The sequence below is a fragment of the Wyeomyia smithii genome, chromosome 3 (genome assembly GCF_029784165.1).
Source record: "Wyeomyia smithii strain HCP4-BCI-WySm-NY-G18 chromosome 3, ASM2978416v1, whole genome shotgun sequence".
NCBI lineage: Eukaryota > Metazoa > Arthropoda > Insecta > Diptera > Culicidae > Wyeomyia > Wyeomyia smithii.
The window spans coordinates 231782766-231799536 of record NC_073696.1 but is presented as its reverse complement, the minus strand read 5'-3'; the positions used below and the strand labels follow the sequence as shown (position 1 = coordinate 231799536).

Below are 16771 nucleotides of genomic sequence, written 5' to 3'. Positions count from 1 at the left end.
CACTCATGCACGCTTCTCAATAAAGACGCAGGTAATCACCCCTCATGGCTATTCAATCTGCTTCCCAAAAACCCCAGACATGGTACGGTAAACAATCGACCGCATAATTCCCTACCTAACTCCAATTAAGGGTGCTAAATTTTCATTTTTACCTACTACAAATAAAAAAACAGGATTTACGCTTTGCTCTTTACCAGTCCACATAAGCACTGAGGAAAACTGTACGTCACAGTCGAAATATATATTTGCGGACTGAATTTCAATATTTATTTCCAAAAAATTTAGTAGAGTATAACGGAAACCGATAACTATTTCTTTGATTGATCTCAATCACTCTGCTAAGACGCTCGTTATAGATTTTCTAGATTTTACTGATCGAACTCTGCAGGTTGTCTATCAGAATTCAAAATCTGATAGATTTCCTGTCAGAGCAGGTGTACCTCAAGGTTCAGTCTTGGGTCCAGTCCTGTACAACATATTCCCTTCAGATCTTCCTGATTTGCCTCCAGGATGCACAAAGTCATTGTTCTGCGATGACACAAGCATTTCCGTAAAAGGAAAAAGTCTTCGTGTCATATGCAGTCGATTGCAGAAAAGTTTAGATATTTTTTCTTCCTATTTGCAAAAGTGGAAAATCTCTCCCAATGCTTCTAAAACTCAAATGATAATTTTTCCGCATAAGCCTAGGGCTTCTTTCCTCAAGCCAAACAATAATCACGTTGTCAACATGAATGGGGTTATTTTAAGTTGGTCCGACAAGGTTAAGTACTTGGGACTAATTTATGATAAAAAAACTTATTTTCAAAGAGCACATTGAGAGTATACAAGCCAAGTGCATCAAATATACGAGATGTTTATATCCTCTCATTAACAGGAATTCTAAACTTTGTTTAAAGAACAAACTTTTGATTTACAAACAAATTTTTAGACCAGCAATGCTTTATGCTGTACCGATCTGGTCAAGTTACTGTTCAACAAGGAAGAAAACGCTTCAAAGGATTCAGAATAAAATTCTGAAAATGATTTTGAAGCGTCCTCCTTGGTTTGGTACACTCGAATTACATAGACTTACTGGTGTTGAACCATTAGAAGCTATGTCAAATAAAATTATTAACAATTTTCGACAAAAATCGTTGCAATCCTCAATTGCTACGATAAGCTCTCTTTATAGCCAATAAGTTAGCAATTAAGTTAGTTGTAAGTTTACTTCCCCTTTCCTGACAAATAGGTTTAAATCCCTACGAATGATAAGTCCTAATTGCGAAAGCAAACAAATCCTAACAATTAAAATTACAAATTTCTAACAGTGTTGAGAAGTCACCATTTGTGATTGGGCACACATACTCATTATTTACTAATATTTATCATAAATATTTAAGCTACTAACAAATCCCCCCTTAAAAAAAAAAAAAAAAAAAAGTTCTCTTCAGGAAATTGTAATTATGGCGCGGTCTTGGCTGGAGGAATGAGTTTTCGATAAAGGAGTCTTATCTTGACAAAATATAAGTCCTACTTATAATAAAACTGACCAGAGGTGTGAAGCATTGAGTGCCTCTTCAGGGAATTGTGATTGTAACGCGGTGTTGGTAAGAGGAACTAGGTTTCAATAACACTCCTTCCTCTTGATATAATAAGTCCCTCTTAGAGTTAACCTGGTCAGAGACGAAAGTTAAGTGTAGCCTCAGTTCAGGGAATTGTAGTTGGCGATATTAGTAGGATAGAAAGAGGGTCGGTATAGTAGAGCAGTAAGCTTGACACGAAAGGGTAAACTCTCACACACAAGTACGGATATAAATTAAGAGCGTATCATTCACTTCAATAATGATACTGCCAATTATATGAAGTGCGGAGTACAGAGAACACCTGGGCAATCTCACAATAAATCAAATGTCTCTGGTCCACACAGAGGAAAAAAATAGCCTTCAAGTACTGCAAAGCTCGCTTCGCTTCGGCTTACTTACTCTGCGCACGAGAATGAATGAGTGGAGATCGCCAAGACGCTGGTCAGAAACAAACAAGAATATAGAAAAAAGCACCGACAAGACTGATACTTCTTCTTCGTCGGTATTTTCTCTTTATTTACTTAATGTTTTGATAGCAGGGCCCAATGGTATTGGTGAAATTTTCGTCTGCATAGTCTAGCCAAAGGATGTAGCTGTAGCTTTCCTACGAGCTCAAAATATTCATTCCCTGCTTGCACCTGTTTCACCTTGATTCTGATGTAATTGCATACATCGCCGAGACAGTAAATATTGAATATCTTGACGATTATCATGTTAATTTGCAGAACCAACTTCCTACCTGGATGATGGTGATGGCTTGTGAAGATTCAGCCCATTGGTTCCCGACTTGGGGGCACCTGGATGATCTCCCAGGCTTCGTTTTCCTGCAAAGAGGTGAACTCTTGGTCCATGGCTTTCTTCCACTATTCTCACTAACGAGTTCTGATCGTTGTCCGTCTCCGTTTCGGAATCAATATTCTACGCGCATGAAACGATGACGAACTTATTAGCTTTGAGATTAGCATTTTCACTGAACGGGCACTTGATGATACTCCCATTGTCTGGAGCTGCATCCTGGCTGTTTTTGCTCGGGCATGTCTTTAGGTCTAGAAACCATAACCCCTTCTAATGTGCCGAACACCCCACGAACAACATCTGCATCGTTTTCGAGGCAAGCTTGATTAAGTTCCTCTAGGGAATTCACTCGTACGTCTTGGTGCTAAAAATTTCAAAACTTCGGCCCAGCATTCCGTTGCAAAGCATAACGTCCATCACCTTACACTTGGCCATCTCTTTCAGGGATCGATTCGACAACTCCAAGTTGCTGCGGATTGTACGGTGTTGTAAACAGTTGTCGATTGCCCTCTTTTTTCATCAATCGATTCTTGAACTCATGGCCAGTGTTCGATTGGATTATACTCGGCAGCTAGCCGAAGGTAGCTATCTTATCCTCCTAGCAGTCCATTAGCTTTCTTATACAGCGGATTTTTCACCTGGGTAATATACCGTCGTTAGGCTAAAGTAATGGTCAATCACGGTAAGAAGTAGCGGTACTCACCATTTTTTCATCAGTTCACCAACTGGCAGAATAGAACATATTTGTTCAGTGGCAAAATAGAACACATTTGTTCAGTGGTGGTGTAACCGGAAACAATATTTGATATAGTTACCGTTTTTCGTTATCTCATTGATGAGCTTCGTTTCCATTAGTTGGAACGTGAGCTCATCCACAGCCCTGCTCTCGAGGACCAACATCAGCGTGTTGAGGAATTTCAGGAGGCTGCTCGAAACAATTGCCACCTGCTAGTTCTCGGTTAGTTTCAGAAGCGCCAGAGAGAAACACTCGAAAATATTTTGCATCTCGACGCAGACGATTCCCAGGTTTCAAGCACAACATTCGTCTCTGTATACCTACAAACAGTCTCCAGCGAAGTCCGTCCTCTTTTTCAAATTCTTTCATTCTATCACCTATACCGCGCCGCCTTCTTGTTGCGTTGGTCCACTCCGTAAGTATTTAAGGTAATCACACCGATTTTTTCATCAAACGTGTAGCAGTTTTGTTCATCGTCACATCGCTATTCGCTATTCCGTTCAAGTTACACTGTCTGGTCGTGGCAAAGAAGGCAAAGTAAAGCGATAAACAAAGTCCCGGCCAGCTTGGGCTGGACTTCGTTTCACGGGTTTTGACGGTGAAGTGGTATTCTACCCACAACATTATTTTCGAATGACTTTAAGTCAATTGAACTACGCTCCTCTTCACGGTTACCAATTTTTCAGTAAAAAAGAGAGTTCAAGGAGAATTATAGCAGAAAATTTATCAGAACATTCACTAATCCCAAACCTATTGCAAAAAAAAAACACATTAACATAAGACAGGCTGTTGAAATTCTACCTCAACCCTCTAGTGCCCAATGCCGCCATTTGACGGGCTTCAGTCGAAGTTCCGAAAAGCTTCAATAAATACTTAAAAAATGTTTATAATGGTTTATAGTAGTTTTATCGGAGTCCGTTTAGAAATTAATTTGGGCACTAGAGGGTTAACCTTGCAGTCGTAACTTATAAACAACCTCTTCAACTATTTGTCACGAAAATTCATTGTATTTTTTTCCTGTATTTCAGTTCTGGGGACCCGACAAGGATGTCAATCGGCTGGATCAGTCGATGTTCGACGACATCAATCGATACTGCTGGATTCAGCAGCAACACAGCGGACCTGGACAACCGAGCGGAGCCGGTACGGTCAGCAATTCCGTGACCGACACCGATGGACAGGTAGACGAACCGTGTGAAATGCGTGTTTAGATGCTTTCGTAATGTTGTCTGTTTTACAGATCTACACATTGACAGTATTAAACGGAGCTCCGGAACCATGGGTTCTAAGAAAGGACCCAAGTGCTTCGGAGCCACCTCCTCCTGCCGCGAATCTAGACCTCGACACGATACTGGGAGGTTTTCCGGGTTACGTTAAAACGGAATGCTTCTCGTACGATGACAGTGGCTTCGGCACCGATCATCACGGTAAGGAGGATCCTCAGCATCAGCAGCAGCAGCAGCATCTTCTAAACCAGCAACAACAACAGCAGCACCTTCATCAGCAAGTACAACAAATACCCGTGACATCCACCAACATTGTGCTCTCGAATAGCCTGATGGATCCGAACAGTGTGATAGCTTATCAGAACAATAACAATGACTGGCAGATGTCAGATCATAACGTGGTAGAGCACGAAACGCCGGAATCATTGCTGCGGAGTGCATTGCAAGGAAAAGGTTACACTAAGGGGACTGCCGTTCAGCTACAGAATGGCATCACCGTGATTCCGGCCGGTCAGATCAAGGAGGAAGAGCTACGAAGAGTCCTGTACACTGGAGAGCCAGATTCTCTAGCCTACGCGGACTCCACCCTTGCAAATCCTCTCTTCGATGAGACCGCTCTGCACTCGCCTAGCTCGAATAACCCGCAGCATCAAGCTCACCCGGCTACGGTTGGCGATCTCGGCTCTGGTGTCGTCGTCGACGACATGTTTCTCACCCTCGATTCGGCCTTCACCGAAGACTACGAAAAACTGAAGCGGATCGCCACCGAAGTTCAGCAATTCTGCACCGACAATAACAACTACACCGAAATAATCGTGGAATCCGCTGCCATTAACCAACATCAGAACCCTAGCCTAATCAGTAGCAATAACGGAAACAGCAATCTAGTGATATCGAGTGCCAACCAGCACGCAATATCGACGACCACCTCGTCAGACGTGGTGACAACGACATCCACGGCAAAAGTCAAAGCCCCGCGAACATCCAAGAAGTACAAGCGATCTCTAAACAGTGGTGCCAACACTACTTCCACCAACAGTAACAGCAGCAGCAGCAGTAGCATAGCCAACAACAACAATAACAGCAGCATGAGTAACCTCAACACAACGCCTGCCTCGATTCTCAGTACGACGAATCACGGTAGCAGCAATCCAAGTCCCACGCACTGCAATGGCCAACGAAAGGAACGTTCACTGCACTACTGTTCGATCTGCTCGAAGGGTTTCAAAGACAAGTACTCCGTGAATGTCCATATCAGGACCCACACGGGCGAGAAACCGTTTGCCTGTTCGCTATGTGGCAAAAGTTTCCGCCAGAAGGCACATCTAGCGAAACACTACCAAACCCATATGGCACAGAAGAACCCCTCCGGTAGTGTTAAAGCCAGCAAACAAAACCGCGCAGCAACGGATCAAGCCTCGGCAGCTGCCACAGCAGCTGCATCCAACACTGCCATCCACCTGCAGCCACCTCCCAACCAGCTGACACCCACAGTACCCCCGCCACTGATTGGCCAATCGCAATCACCTTCAGCGACGTCGATCCTACTGAACACTGCCGCCATCGTTGCAAGCCGGTAATACTCTAAACGCTCGTTTCTTGACTCATCACCAGAGCATTTCCTTCGAATTCCAATTCAATTTTCGTTCACATCGTTCGCGGTCTGTCTCTTATCTGTGTAACAGAAAACCAACGATTCCAAAATTTAAACCCTTCTGTTCCCGTACCAAAATCCAGCATTTCGACACCAGCAGAAAGAGACAATCGATAGAGAGAGAAAAAATTAATCAAAAATCACTACCACAGATCTGAAGAACAAAAATTGACGTTCCTATTTTATTGTATTTAACCAGCCGCGTTGCGCCGAACCTAATTGTACTCTTAGTTGCTAGAAACGTTGTGTGATATGATAAACAGTGACAATCGAAGTAATCAAATTAGATTCAAAATCGGCGGGAAAAAACTTTGCCCTCTTACTCGACCTGACCGGTGTTGCCAGGTTTCCCAGCCCTACATTATATTCGTTGAGGTTCGATCTTGCTCCCGCTGCTCTTGCAAAGTGCAGCAGCTCTCGGACACGTGAAACGTCAAATAATCGAGAGGACGAAAAGAAAAGAAAACAAAAAACTAACATGTTGAAATTTCTACTGTGATGTTTTTTTCCCCTTCCTGCGTTTTGGCACAAAAAAGAAAAAAAATCCCAATAACTTAATTTACTCGATCAACGTTCAACAAACGTACTATATAACGTTAAGTTTGAGTTAAGCAGCCAGCTTCTGTCCATTCTTGCCATTTTTTATAGGAGCATACGTGAAACGTGCAGCAAACTTAGTGCTTTATATACTCACAAACACAAATACACACAACAAATAAGCAAACAAACAAAAGAAAACAATCAATTACGATACTGCTCTACTGTTCAATACTAATTAGATTTACGCTAGCATAGCAAGTAAGTGTATAGAGAGAAAGAGAAAACCAGCAACAATTTGTAAATAAGTTAAATTTGACTCAAAACTGAGAATAGACAAGATTTTTTTTCTTCGAGATTTAACCTTCACAGTAGCAAACAAAGAGAGCAAAAAAAGGAGAATTTGTTTTGTTTATCTTATTTTGGATTTGTTCACCAAAAAAGACGCACAAACCGAAAAACGCATGGTTACCGAACCCATTTTGTGTTTCGTTTTACTTTTTTTTTCTTCGTTCACTTTCCTGAGATTATACTCTTACATTGAGATTATTGGATGACCGATTCGTTTCTTATTTCATTTTGTTTTGTTTAGTTTATTTGAATAGCCGTCACGATGCAATATGCTGTACACACAATGGTTAGTGAAAACATGAGATTGTTGATTTTTTTTTATGGGAAACAGTAACAGAACGAATAAAATGCAATGTCTTTGTTAGAGACCCAAACCCGAAAGTTACGTGAAATTGTTTATCTAGAATATTTTGTTTGTTAGCGTTTGACGGAAGAAAAATAAAGGAAAAAAAACGAAAGAAATACTAGAATAAAGCAGAGATACGTATTTCATCTGTTATAGTTGAAAGTTATTTAAATCTGGTTACACTGTAAGTGATATTGTTTAGACAAATATATAGTTTATATTTTTATTACAAAAAGAAAGGTATATTTTTAAATCCAATCTGTACGTGTTTTTTGTAACGCTATCTGTTAAATTGTTTAGAAGATATTTTTACTTTCCTTTGATCTACACCCAATAATCGTGGCGCACAGTCGCGTAATTTGTAAAGGTTTTTCACCCGTAAAATACGCATAGTAAAATATTTGTAGTAAGCATATCGTCCTGTAAAACGTTCTCTACATTCCTAGTTTAATATTTGCCAATTGTCGCAACTACAACAACAACAAAACCATCAATAAAAGTGTTTGTTCATCGGACAATTCAATTGGTCGATAGGTTTTAAAATAAGCGTGTGAATATCACTGACACGATAAAGAGTTTGAAATTATTTTGAAGCGTTGAATGCATAATATTTTTGTAATGGCCCAACAAATTATACTAAGAAGTTTAATTAGACTAAGCTCTTCCAGTTACACTGCATCATCAAAATCTATTGTGTCTGTGATTATTTAATTCCCTCATACTCCATTTCACTCCACCATGAAACATACTCGTTTTCATCATCCTAAACTAGACTCATGATACTTTAAAATGGATAAAAGTAACACGTACGAGCATTCTCAGCAAAAAAACGGGGCTTTGTCGCGACATTCGCAAAATGAACCATTCATTCCAATGGCATTCGATATGCTTTAGGATTAATTAACAAGGCATAGTCCTAGCTCACCCAAAATTTAAACTATTTTAACTAGATCAAGAAACTTCGGAGAGAAACAATTTTATTTTCCGATTTTTATCTCTGCTCTTTTTCTCAGCTTTTCAATTCGTGACTTTGACCCTGTTACCTATAGTTACCAAGAAAAGTAAACTTTATCGCAATTTTTTTGTTCTCGCTTAATTTTCTGCCACGCGGCCTTCGTTATTTCTCCCACTGGAAACAAGGTGTTAAGTATCCGCACTTTATTCCCGCGAAAATATATCAGGAAGATATACTAAAATACAGAAAAGTGAAACTTTAGAGCCTTGCGGCGAGTGAATTTAATATTTATTTTGAAGTTTATAGTAGAATTTAATGGAAAATTTTCATTTTTTTTATATTTAGAGACTTGCTGCCCAACATTCACTTCTTCTCGTATTGAGAGTGAGTGTTGCTGAGTGAGTTGCTAACTTTGCATCAAAAAATTGGACAAAAATTGCTGATTTTCACAGTTTAGCTCCACACGCGCTGACGAATCTACCCCTGTAGCATCAATCATAGTAACCCATGAATCAACACAAAAAAAATTTAAGTTGAACTCTAGCCGTGATTGCGAAAACATGAAGCTAGGCCGTTCAGAAGTATGCGCATTCAAAGAATGGTACCTCACCGTGTCGATAAAGAACATCGTGCGGCACCTTGTGGCCGCCGGATACGTCCGTTATTGTACCATGTTCTCCGAAAAGGTGCTGCTGTGGCTAACAATCCAGCGAGAAGGGAATGTCAAAGCCGCTCTTCTTTCGCTCCGGACTGACCGTGAACGGGGAAATTTATAGTATGAAGGGCCTGCCGAAAGTTACACCGTTCAACAAGAAATATCGTAAGGGTGAAGATGCCGTGTTCTGGCCGGAACTCGAGTCGGCCCACTACTAGAAACTATCGTTGGAGGATATCGAGCGGCTAAGTATCGATGCGGTACCCAAGTCGACGAACCCTCTCAACGTCCCCAGCTGCGTCCCATCTAAAATGTCTGGACAAACCTGAAACCGTGGACATTAAAAATTGAAGAATTCTATCCCTAAATTAAAAAAAAAATATCTCAGATTTGAGATCTCATGTAATATTTTCTGAGGAATCCAAAAAAATATCTAACTAAAAAGTGTGTGTGTGTATGTATGTTTATAACGCTCGCTCAATCTCACTCGATTTTCTCGAAGATGGCTGTACCGATTCCCATGGAATTAAATGCAAATTAATATCAAATGAGCGGACTGTCTTCAAAACCCCTAAGAAATTTTATGATGACTAAAAATATAGATCAAAGGTAATGAGAAGAAACGTGTTCAGAAAACTTTTCAAATTCACTCGTGTTGCCAGATTGCTGGACTGATTTCAAAAATCTCAATTTAAAATTAAAGGTTCAGTTGATTTATTGGTACCCATTTCATTCAATTATAACACTGGTTGACAAAATCGAAAAAAAAATGCTGCTCTGAAGCTCACAATAGTTGCCCTAGAAAGAAAAAAAACACCGGAATGGTTAAAATGCTATAATTTTTCATTTTTTCTCAGTTTGACCTTCGGGGCCACACTTATGTTGACCAGTGTAATCGGACTTCTATTTCAACCATTATGTGTTGAATTGAAATATTGAAAGTCTATTCTCTCAGAGATTACACAACTTAAAAAAAAAAAAAACAAGTGTCAAACGAACAGGTTGTTCCTCAAACTTACAAAGATACAAAACCAAAGGCTGTTTAAAACTAGCTGCTTTGATCAAAGTTCGAAATTAAGAGTCATTATGATAGAAAGACTATTTGTTTAGTACAAATATTACATCAAATTTCCAATATTATGCTCCAATTATTCCTTCAAATACAACATCAATATGCTAAAATCCAAATAGTTGATATACCTTTATTTAATTGTATTTGGCAATTGAAGGATGTTTTCCAGAAACCGGAAGTCGCAAATTTGAATTTCAAAATAAAGTATGGAGTTGATTCCTGACCTCTGAGCATCGTCCCGGGCACTAAAAAACTCACATTGAGTAATGTTCGTCCCTTTTGGACTGGTTTCCAACAAACCGGAAGCTGTCTAGAAATTTAAAATGGCGTCTGAAGATGATTTCTGGCCTCAGGGTATCATACCGCTACCCCAAATCGTATTTGATGATATTAGTCACTTTAAGCTGTTGATCGGAAACTGTTTCCATCTTCGCCATCGAAATACCCAGATTAGGCAGTTCGGCAATTTTATGATGGATTTATGATTTTTCGATTATCAGGCAATCAGATATGGTCATCTGATGGTGATCTGATTAAAAATGGGGTTTGAGGTCGGATTCTGGACACTGGGTATGGTCCAGATTTCAAGAACCCATATTGAATGGTATTTGGCCATTCATTGGATGCCCCTCAGAAACGATCAGTAATATCAACTGCGTTGAAGACTTTCATTTTCACTGATAAGATCATGTTGTTTAGAATGAATAATAAATCCAGCAAAAATTAGCTTACTTACCTTTTTTTTACTAATGTTATACGTTCCTTTTTCCCATCACCATAATTACATGTCTTACCTTACCAATCAGACGAGAGCCGTGGGGACTCGTGCTGTATCAAGAATTTATCGCCATGTTGCTCGGTTTTGGGCTGAGTTTCGCCAGTTCCCCAGGCGTCTCATCACCCGCAAGTCTCCTTCGATCTGGTCGAGCCATCGTGCACGCTGCGCCCCTCTATTTCTAGTGCCGGTAGGGTTGCTAAAGAGAAGTGATTTCACAGGGTTGTTGTCCGGCATCCTTACGACGTGACCGGCCCACCGCAACCTATTGACTATTGACTCTCCAAGCAGCACGTGGTTCATGCGCCGTCGCCATTCTCCGTCGTCCGTTTGTACTTCACCGTAGGTAGTCCGCAGCACCTTCCGTTCGAAAACTCCAAGAGCGTTGAGGTCCTCCGCGTGAAGCGTTGTTGTCTCGATCCCGTAGAGGACTACCGGTCTTATCAGGATTTTGTACAGCGTCAACTTCGTGCGTCGTCGCTCTCGATTCGATCGAAGTGTCTTCCGAAGTGAAAAGTAGGCACGATTTCCTACCTGGATGCGTCTCTGGCTCTCTTTGCTGGTGTTATTGTCGGCGGTCACCAGTGACCCCAAATACACGAACTCGTCGACCACCTCAAGCTCATCACCGTCTACAGAGACTTGAGTTGGGAGACTGATGTTTTTTTTTCTCTGTATGGACTCATCATTGCGACCAGAGACATTTTGATCTATTGTGATATTGCCCAGGTGTTTTCTGTATTCCGCGCTTCATATTACTGGCAGTATCACTATTGAAATGAATGATACGCTTTTCATTTATATCCGTGCTTGTGTGTGAGAGTTTACCCTTTTCATTTCAAGCTTACTGCTCTACTATACCGAGCCTCTTTTCTATCCTACCAATATCGCCAAATTACAGTTCCCTGAACTGAGGCTACACCTAACGTTCCTCTCTGGCCAGGTTTATTCTAAGAGGGACTTATTATGTCAAAAGGGAGGAGTCTTATCGAAACCTCGTTCCTCCGTGCCAATATCGCCAATTACAATTCCCAGTAGAGAGTAAATATTTCTTAAATCAGTTTTATTATAGGAAGGACTTATTTTTTCAAGAGGAAGGAGTCTTATCGAACCTCGTTCCTCCTACCAACACCGCGTCACAATCACAATTCCCTGAAGAGGCACTCAATGCTTCACCTCTGGTCAGGTTTATTATAAGTAGGACTTATATTTTTGTCAAGAGAAAGGAGTTTTATCGAACCTCGTTCCTCCAGCCAAGACCGCGTCATAATTACAATTCCCTGAAGAGAACTATTATACGTTACTCAGAACAGTTTTATTATAAGAGGGACTTTTTTTGTTAGGATGAAATTCAGCAAGGGTACTATAGAATTCAGCTTGAAGGAAGGGTATGTAGTGGAGAGCCTGAGAATGAACCCATGTTAAAGTCCTTTGACAACCAAATGGCCTGATTCTACTAAGATTCGAACCCACGACCACTCGCTTATCAAAGCGAACTCTGTAACCTTGCGGCTACGAAGCTCTCATAGAGGCTGATGTTGTTTTCCTTGGAGCCTCTCGCTCACATGTATTTTGTTCTCGACGCATTTTTCCGCAGTCCAATCCGTCCAGTTTCGGCTTTCAGTCGGGCGTACATTTCCTCCGCCGTCGCAAAGTTACGTGATATGATGTCGAAGTCATCCGCGAAGCCCAGAAGCTGAACAGACCTTGTGAAAATCGTGCCCCTCGTGTCGATGCCCGCCCTCCGGATCACACCCTCAAGGGCGATGTTAAACAGCAAACAGGAAAGTCCAGCACCTTGTTTCAACCCTCTGCGCGATTCAAAGAGACTCGAGAGTATCGCCATCACATCCCCAGCACATCACTTGCGCCATGGTGGCTCTGATCAATCGAGTCAGTTTATCCGGAAATCCGTTGTCGTGCATGATCTGCCATGGCTGTTCTCGATCGACTGTATCATAGGCCACCGTGAAGTCAATGAAAATGTGATGTGTGGGCACGTTGTACTCGCGACATTTCTGTACGATCTGTCGGATTGAGAAGATCTGGACCGTGGTGGCACGGGCTCCCATGAAACCCGCTTGGAGCTGACCCAAAAACCTCCTGGTTAAAGGTGATAGACGGCGGAACAGGATCTGTGAGAGTATTTTGTAGGCGGCATTGATAAGCGAGATGCCGCGGTAGTTGCGGCACTCCAGCTTGTCGCCCTTCTTGTAGAAGGGACAGATAACTCCCTCCATCCACTCGTCTGGCAGTTTTTCCTCCTCCCAAACCCTGGAAATGACCCATTGCAGCGCTCTAGCCAGCGCCTCTCTTTCATGTTTCAAGAGCTCGCTCGGCAGTCCGTCTTCGCCTGTGGCTTTATTGTTTTTCAGCTTCCCGATCTCACAAAGAACTTCATGAATAACGGGGGCTGGCTTGCGGCACATAGCTTCTGCGGGACTGGTTTACCTTCTCATAGAACTTCCGCGTTTCACTGGCACGATACAGCTGCTTCAGCTCCTCATGTTCACGATCTTCTTGCTGGCGCTTCTTTCGTCTGAGAATCGTGGTCATGTCGTTCCGTGCCCATTTGTAATTGGCCTTGTTCTCTCTCGTTGACCTGCCCAGGTATATCGCCCAGGTCCGGTTCTTCTCATTCACCGCTACCTCGCACTCCCCGTCATACCAGTCGTTTCTGCCCCTCGATGCTTCCACTCCCAGTGTCGCCGTTGCGGTCTCCCCGATAGCTGTGCGAATGCTACGCCAGCCGTCTTCGAGAGGCAATGGGAGCAGCCCCTCCGCCGTGGGTAGCATCGCTTCAAGATGTTGCGCGTATTCTTCCACAGCCTGGGAGTTCTAGAGCTGCTTAATGTTGAGCCGCGAGGTTCGGCGATGTCGCGCGTGGTATACGGTCGACAGCTTTGAGCGCAAAGATACCGCAACTAGGTAGTGATCCGAGCCAATATCCGCACCGCGATAGGTACGTACGTTTGTAATGTCTGAGAAGAACCGGCCGTCGATGAGAACATGGTCAATTTGAATTGCTGTACGTTGGTCAGGTGATCTCCAGGTAGTTATGTGGACGTCCTTACGGGGAAAGAAGGTACTTCGGACTGCCAGTCCTCGGGAAGCTGCGAAGTTGACGCATCGCTGGCCGTTGTCGTTCGTCACGGTGTGCAGGTTATGCGGGCCGATCATCGGCTTGTATATTTCTTCCCTACCGATCTGCGCGTTCATGTCCCCGATGACGATCTTGATGTCTCTACTCGAGCAGCTATCGTAGAGTTTCTCCAGCTGTGCGTAGAACTCTTTTTTCTCTACATCGGGTCTTCCTTCGTGAGGGCAGTGTACATTGAGGATAGAGTAGTTGTAGAACCGGCCGTTTACTCTCAACAAACACAACCTGTCGCTGATCGCCTGCCACTTGATCACATGATTCTGCATCCTGCCCAGCACTATAAAGCCGGTACCCAGCTCATTGGTTGTGCCGCCGCTCTGGTAGTACTGTGCCCTGCGGCCAAAAATCCTCCGTACCTTCTCTCCTTTCCGGCGCTTCTGGAACGCAACGATGTCGAAGTGGCGGGGTTCTAGCTGATCCAGCAGAATCCGGTCGCCACCCGAGGCGCTCAGCGATCTACAGTTCCTTGTACCGTGCTTCCAATCGTCGTCCTTATTCCGTCGCCTAGGTCATTGCCAATTGTTCCGTCCGTATTCAATTCTTGATTGTTCGTAGTATTTTAATGTTTCGGCATGCTGCCTTACTAGAGCTGCGGATGCCTAGTCTCGCGACGGGGCTGCCGTCTTGGGTGTAGCTGGGGAGACGCCGCATTTCATAATTCAGCCGTCCGCTCCGGATCAGACGCTGATTGAGCCGCCCCTAATGGAGATGAGACGCTCGGACAAGCTGCCCTCCTAGGAGAGCAGCTCCCCCTTCCCTGTCAGCATACGACCAAGTTCCCACCGGTTCACCGATCTTCCCTTGGTTGCTCGTATCCCAGTCGGTACCACGTGGAGGTAGTGTTAGGAGTTGCTGGGCATTATGCTTTGGACCACACTGGAGTCTATTTTATGCCAACTAGTACGAATGTACTGCTGGTACGCACTGCCCAGCCGTTTACCAGTCAACAGAAACCAGCACCAGCAGAAATTATCAAGGTGTATTTTTTAGGTGTTGGTGTAAATCTATTTCAACAAATAATAAGTTCGAATGAGAAAGGCTGGGTCTCACCTGTAGGTGGATTAATTCGGTTTTTTTTTCAGTATCTCTTCATTCCTTGCTCCTTATGATAAGCGCGTAGAATTTTAGTCTCGCTATTCTTATTTCGCTATTTATAGTTTTCCCATGCAGAATGTCTGGTGCAGCTTGATATGTTCATTCTATTGATTCTCTTTGGGGTCGACTTTTTCTTTCCCCACTCTTGTTACTCGTCCGGCATTTGCTGACTCTCGCTGCTCACTCTCCTATCTTCTTCTTGTTGTTGTTTGAAGACTCATTTTCTTTTGTCTTTCATTTTCAGTATCATCGTATTGATAATTTCTTGGCATTTCTTCTTCCATTATGAGACGAATTGATGACATTGCATGATCCAGTACAGTTCCAACATGTATTGCAACGTTATAGACCGAGGGCGGTAGATAAAACCAAGGATATGTTTCAACCAACTAGACTCTACCTCATCTTCTCCCTAAATTTGTCCTGTATGTATCTCTCAATTTGCGAGACGGATTTTTTGTCTTTTAATTTCGAGCTTGCCATTTTTGAATATTGAATATGCCACTTGATTTAAATATTCGAGAAACCTTGTCAAACAGTGAAGTGGAGAACACTGTCACACATTTGTCAATACTGTTCATTTTCGATGGTTTGTTTTTTGTGTGGTTCAATAAGTTCGACTTCACCTTCACCCCTTCTGGACAGCGTTTCATTTTAGCATTCAGTACTTTTAGATACGATAGTATAATTTCGAAGCTGAACTTGGGATTTACGAATTGTCGAACAGTAAGGTATAGAGCCTTTGTCACCTTCGTTTCAACTAACAGTGACCCAATTTCATCTGCATTTATCACTGTAGGCTAAATCATAGAACCCGCTGCTGAAGAAGTGCGCATTGAGTTGTGTACTGTTTCATCGGCTTTTGAGATGTTGGAGCTCCTTCAGCGTTTCGAAACGGGGAATCATTGGAATTCTTTTCTTTCGCAGTGAGGTGGTGAATAAAAGGACAACCTTGCTTTATTCCGCGCTCTTTCGATATAGTTGGAGTTCTTTGGCCAAACCATTGCAAGAATGTCCTTTCCACTGTTGACAAGAGCTGGCGAGACTCTCATGTCGAGTCACATTAGGCTCAGCTTCGAAACATCTATGACGTCGAATGCCTATTTAAGATATGCTGAGAAAGTTTTGAGCGGCTTTGCTTCCAGCGTTCATCAAGTATTTTTCGAAGAACAAACAGAGCTGGTTAAGAAATGATTTCGAGTCGAGACTACTCAAATTCTGGATGTTTAGCGTTTCTTATTTTGCCGTTTCCTTCGCCACTGTCGTGATTTTTTTGTAATTTTTATTTCCTTATCAGGAGAGCAAAAAAGTTTTCAAAACCAAATTCCCTGATTTTCCCTGGAATATAACTTCCATTTCTCTGATATTTTTCAGCATTGAGCGCAAAAAAGTGCAACGTAGATAAACGCAACTCTGAAATCCCAAATGAAAAAAGCATTAGATCAGATATAAAACCGAACAGTAGCGGTCTCGAATTAGCTTTTTTGCCAAAAAAAAATTTCCCTGATTATTTTTCAGTTTTCCATGATATTCCCTGATCGAAAAACAATATCCTGACATTTTCTGATTTTCCAGGTTTCTCCAGGTTTTCGCGCCCTGCTTATGCTTCGACAATGTTATGTCTTTTAGAAGCTGATAAACCGTTGTTAACCTTCACAAGTATAGAGCAATCTCTTTCCGTCAGTTTCTTGAATCTAAAGATCGCTTCTTATTCCTTGATGTCCGTGTTAGAGAAATTACTCTTCAGTGAGCCAGGAAAGCCTTCGAAAATTTATTTTGTTTATGGATTTACTTCCTGCCAGTCTGTAGGCGACGCTGATCGTTCTATTCGTGATTCTCGCTTATATCGGAT

General features: G+C 42.4%; 1 protein-coding gene across 5 annotated transcripts in view; it reads left to right on the top strand.

Moving 5' to 3' along the window:
- Positions 1–7730, top strand: part of LOC129730107 (zinc finger protein sens) — a 422944-nt gene extending 415214 nt beyond the window's left edge. For all 5 annotated transcript variants that reach the window (XM_055689159.1, XM_055689160.1, XM_055689163.1 and 2 more), the window contains 2 exons: positions 4122–4274; positions 4334–7730. In XM_055689159.1, coding sequence (XP_055545134.1) covers positions 4122–4274; positions 4334–5899 — 1719 coding nt within the window. In that variant the 3' untranslated portion in view covers positions 5900–7730. The remainder of the gene's footprint in view (positions 1–4121; positions 4275–4333) is intronic.
- The last annotated feature ends 9041 nt before the right edge of the window (positions 7731–16771 follow it).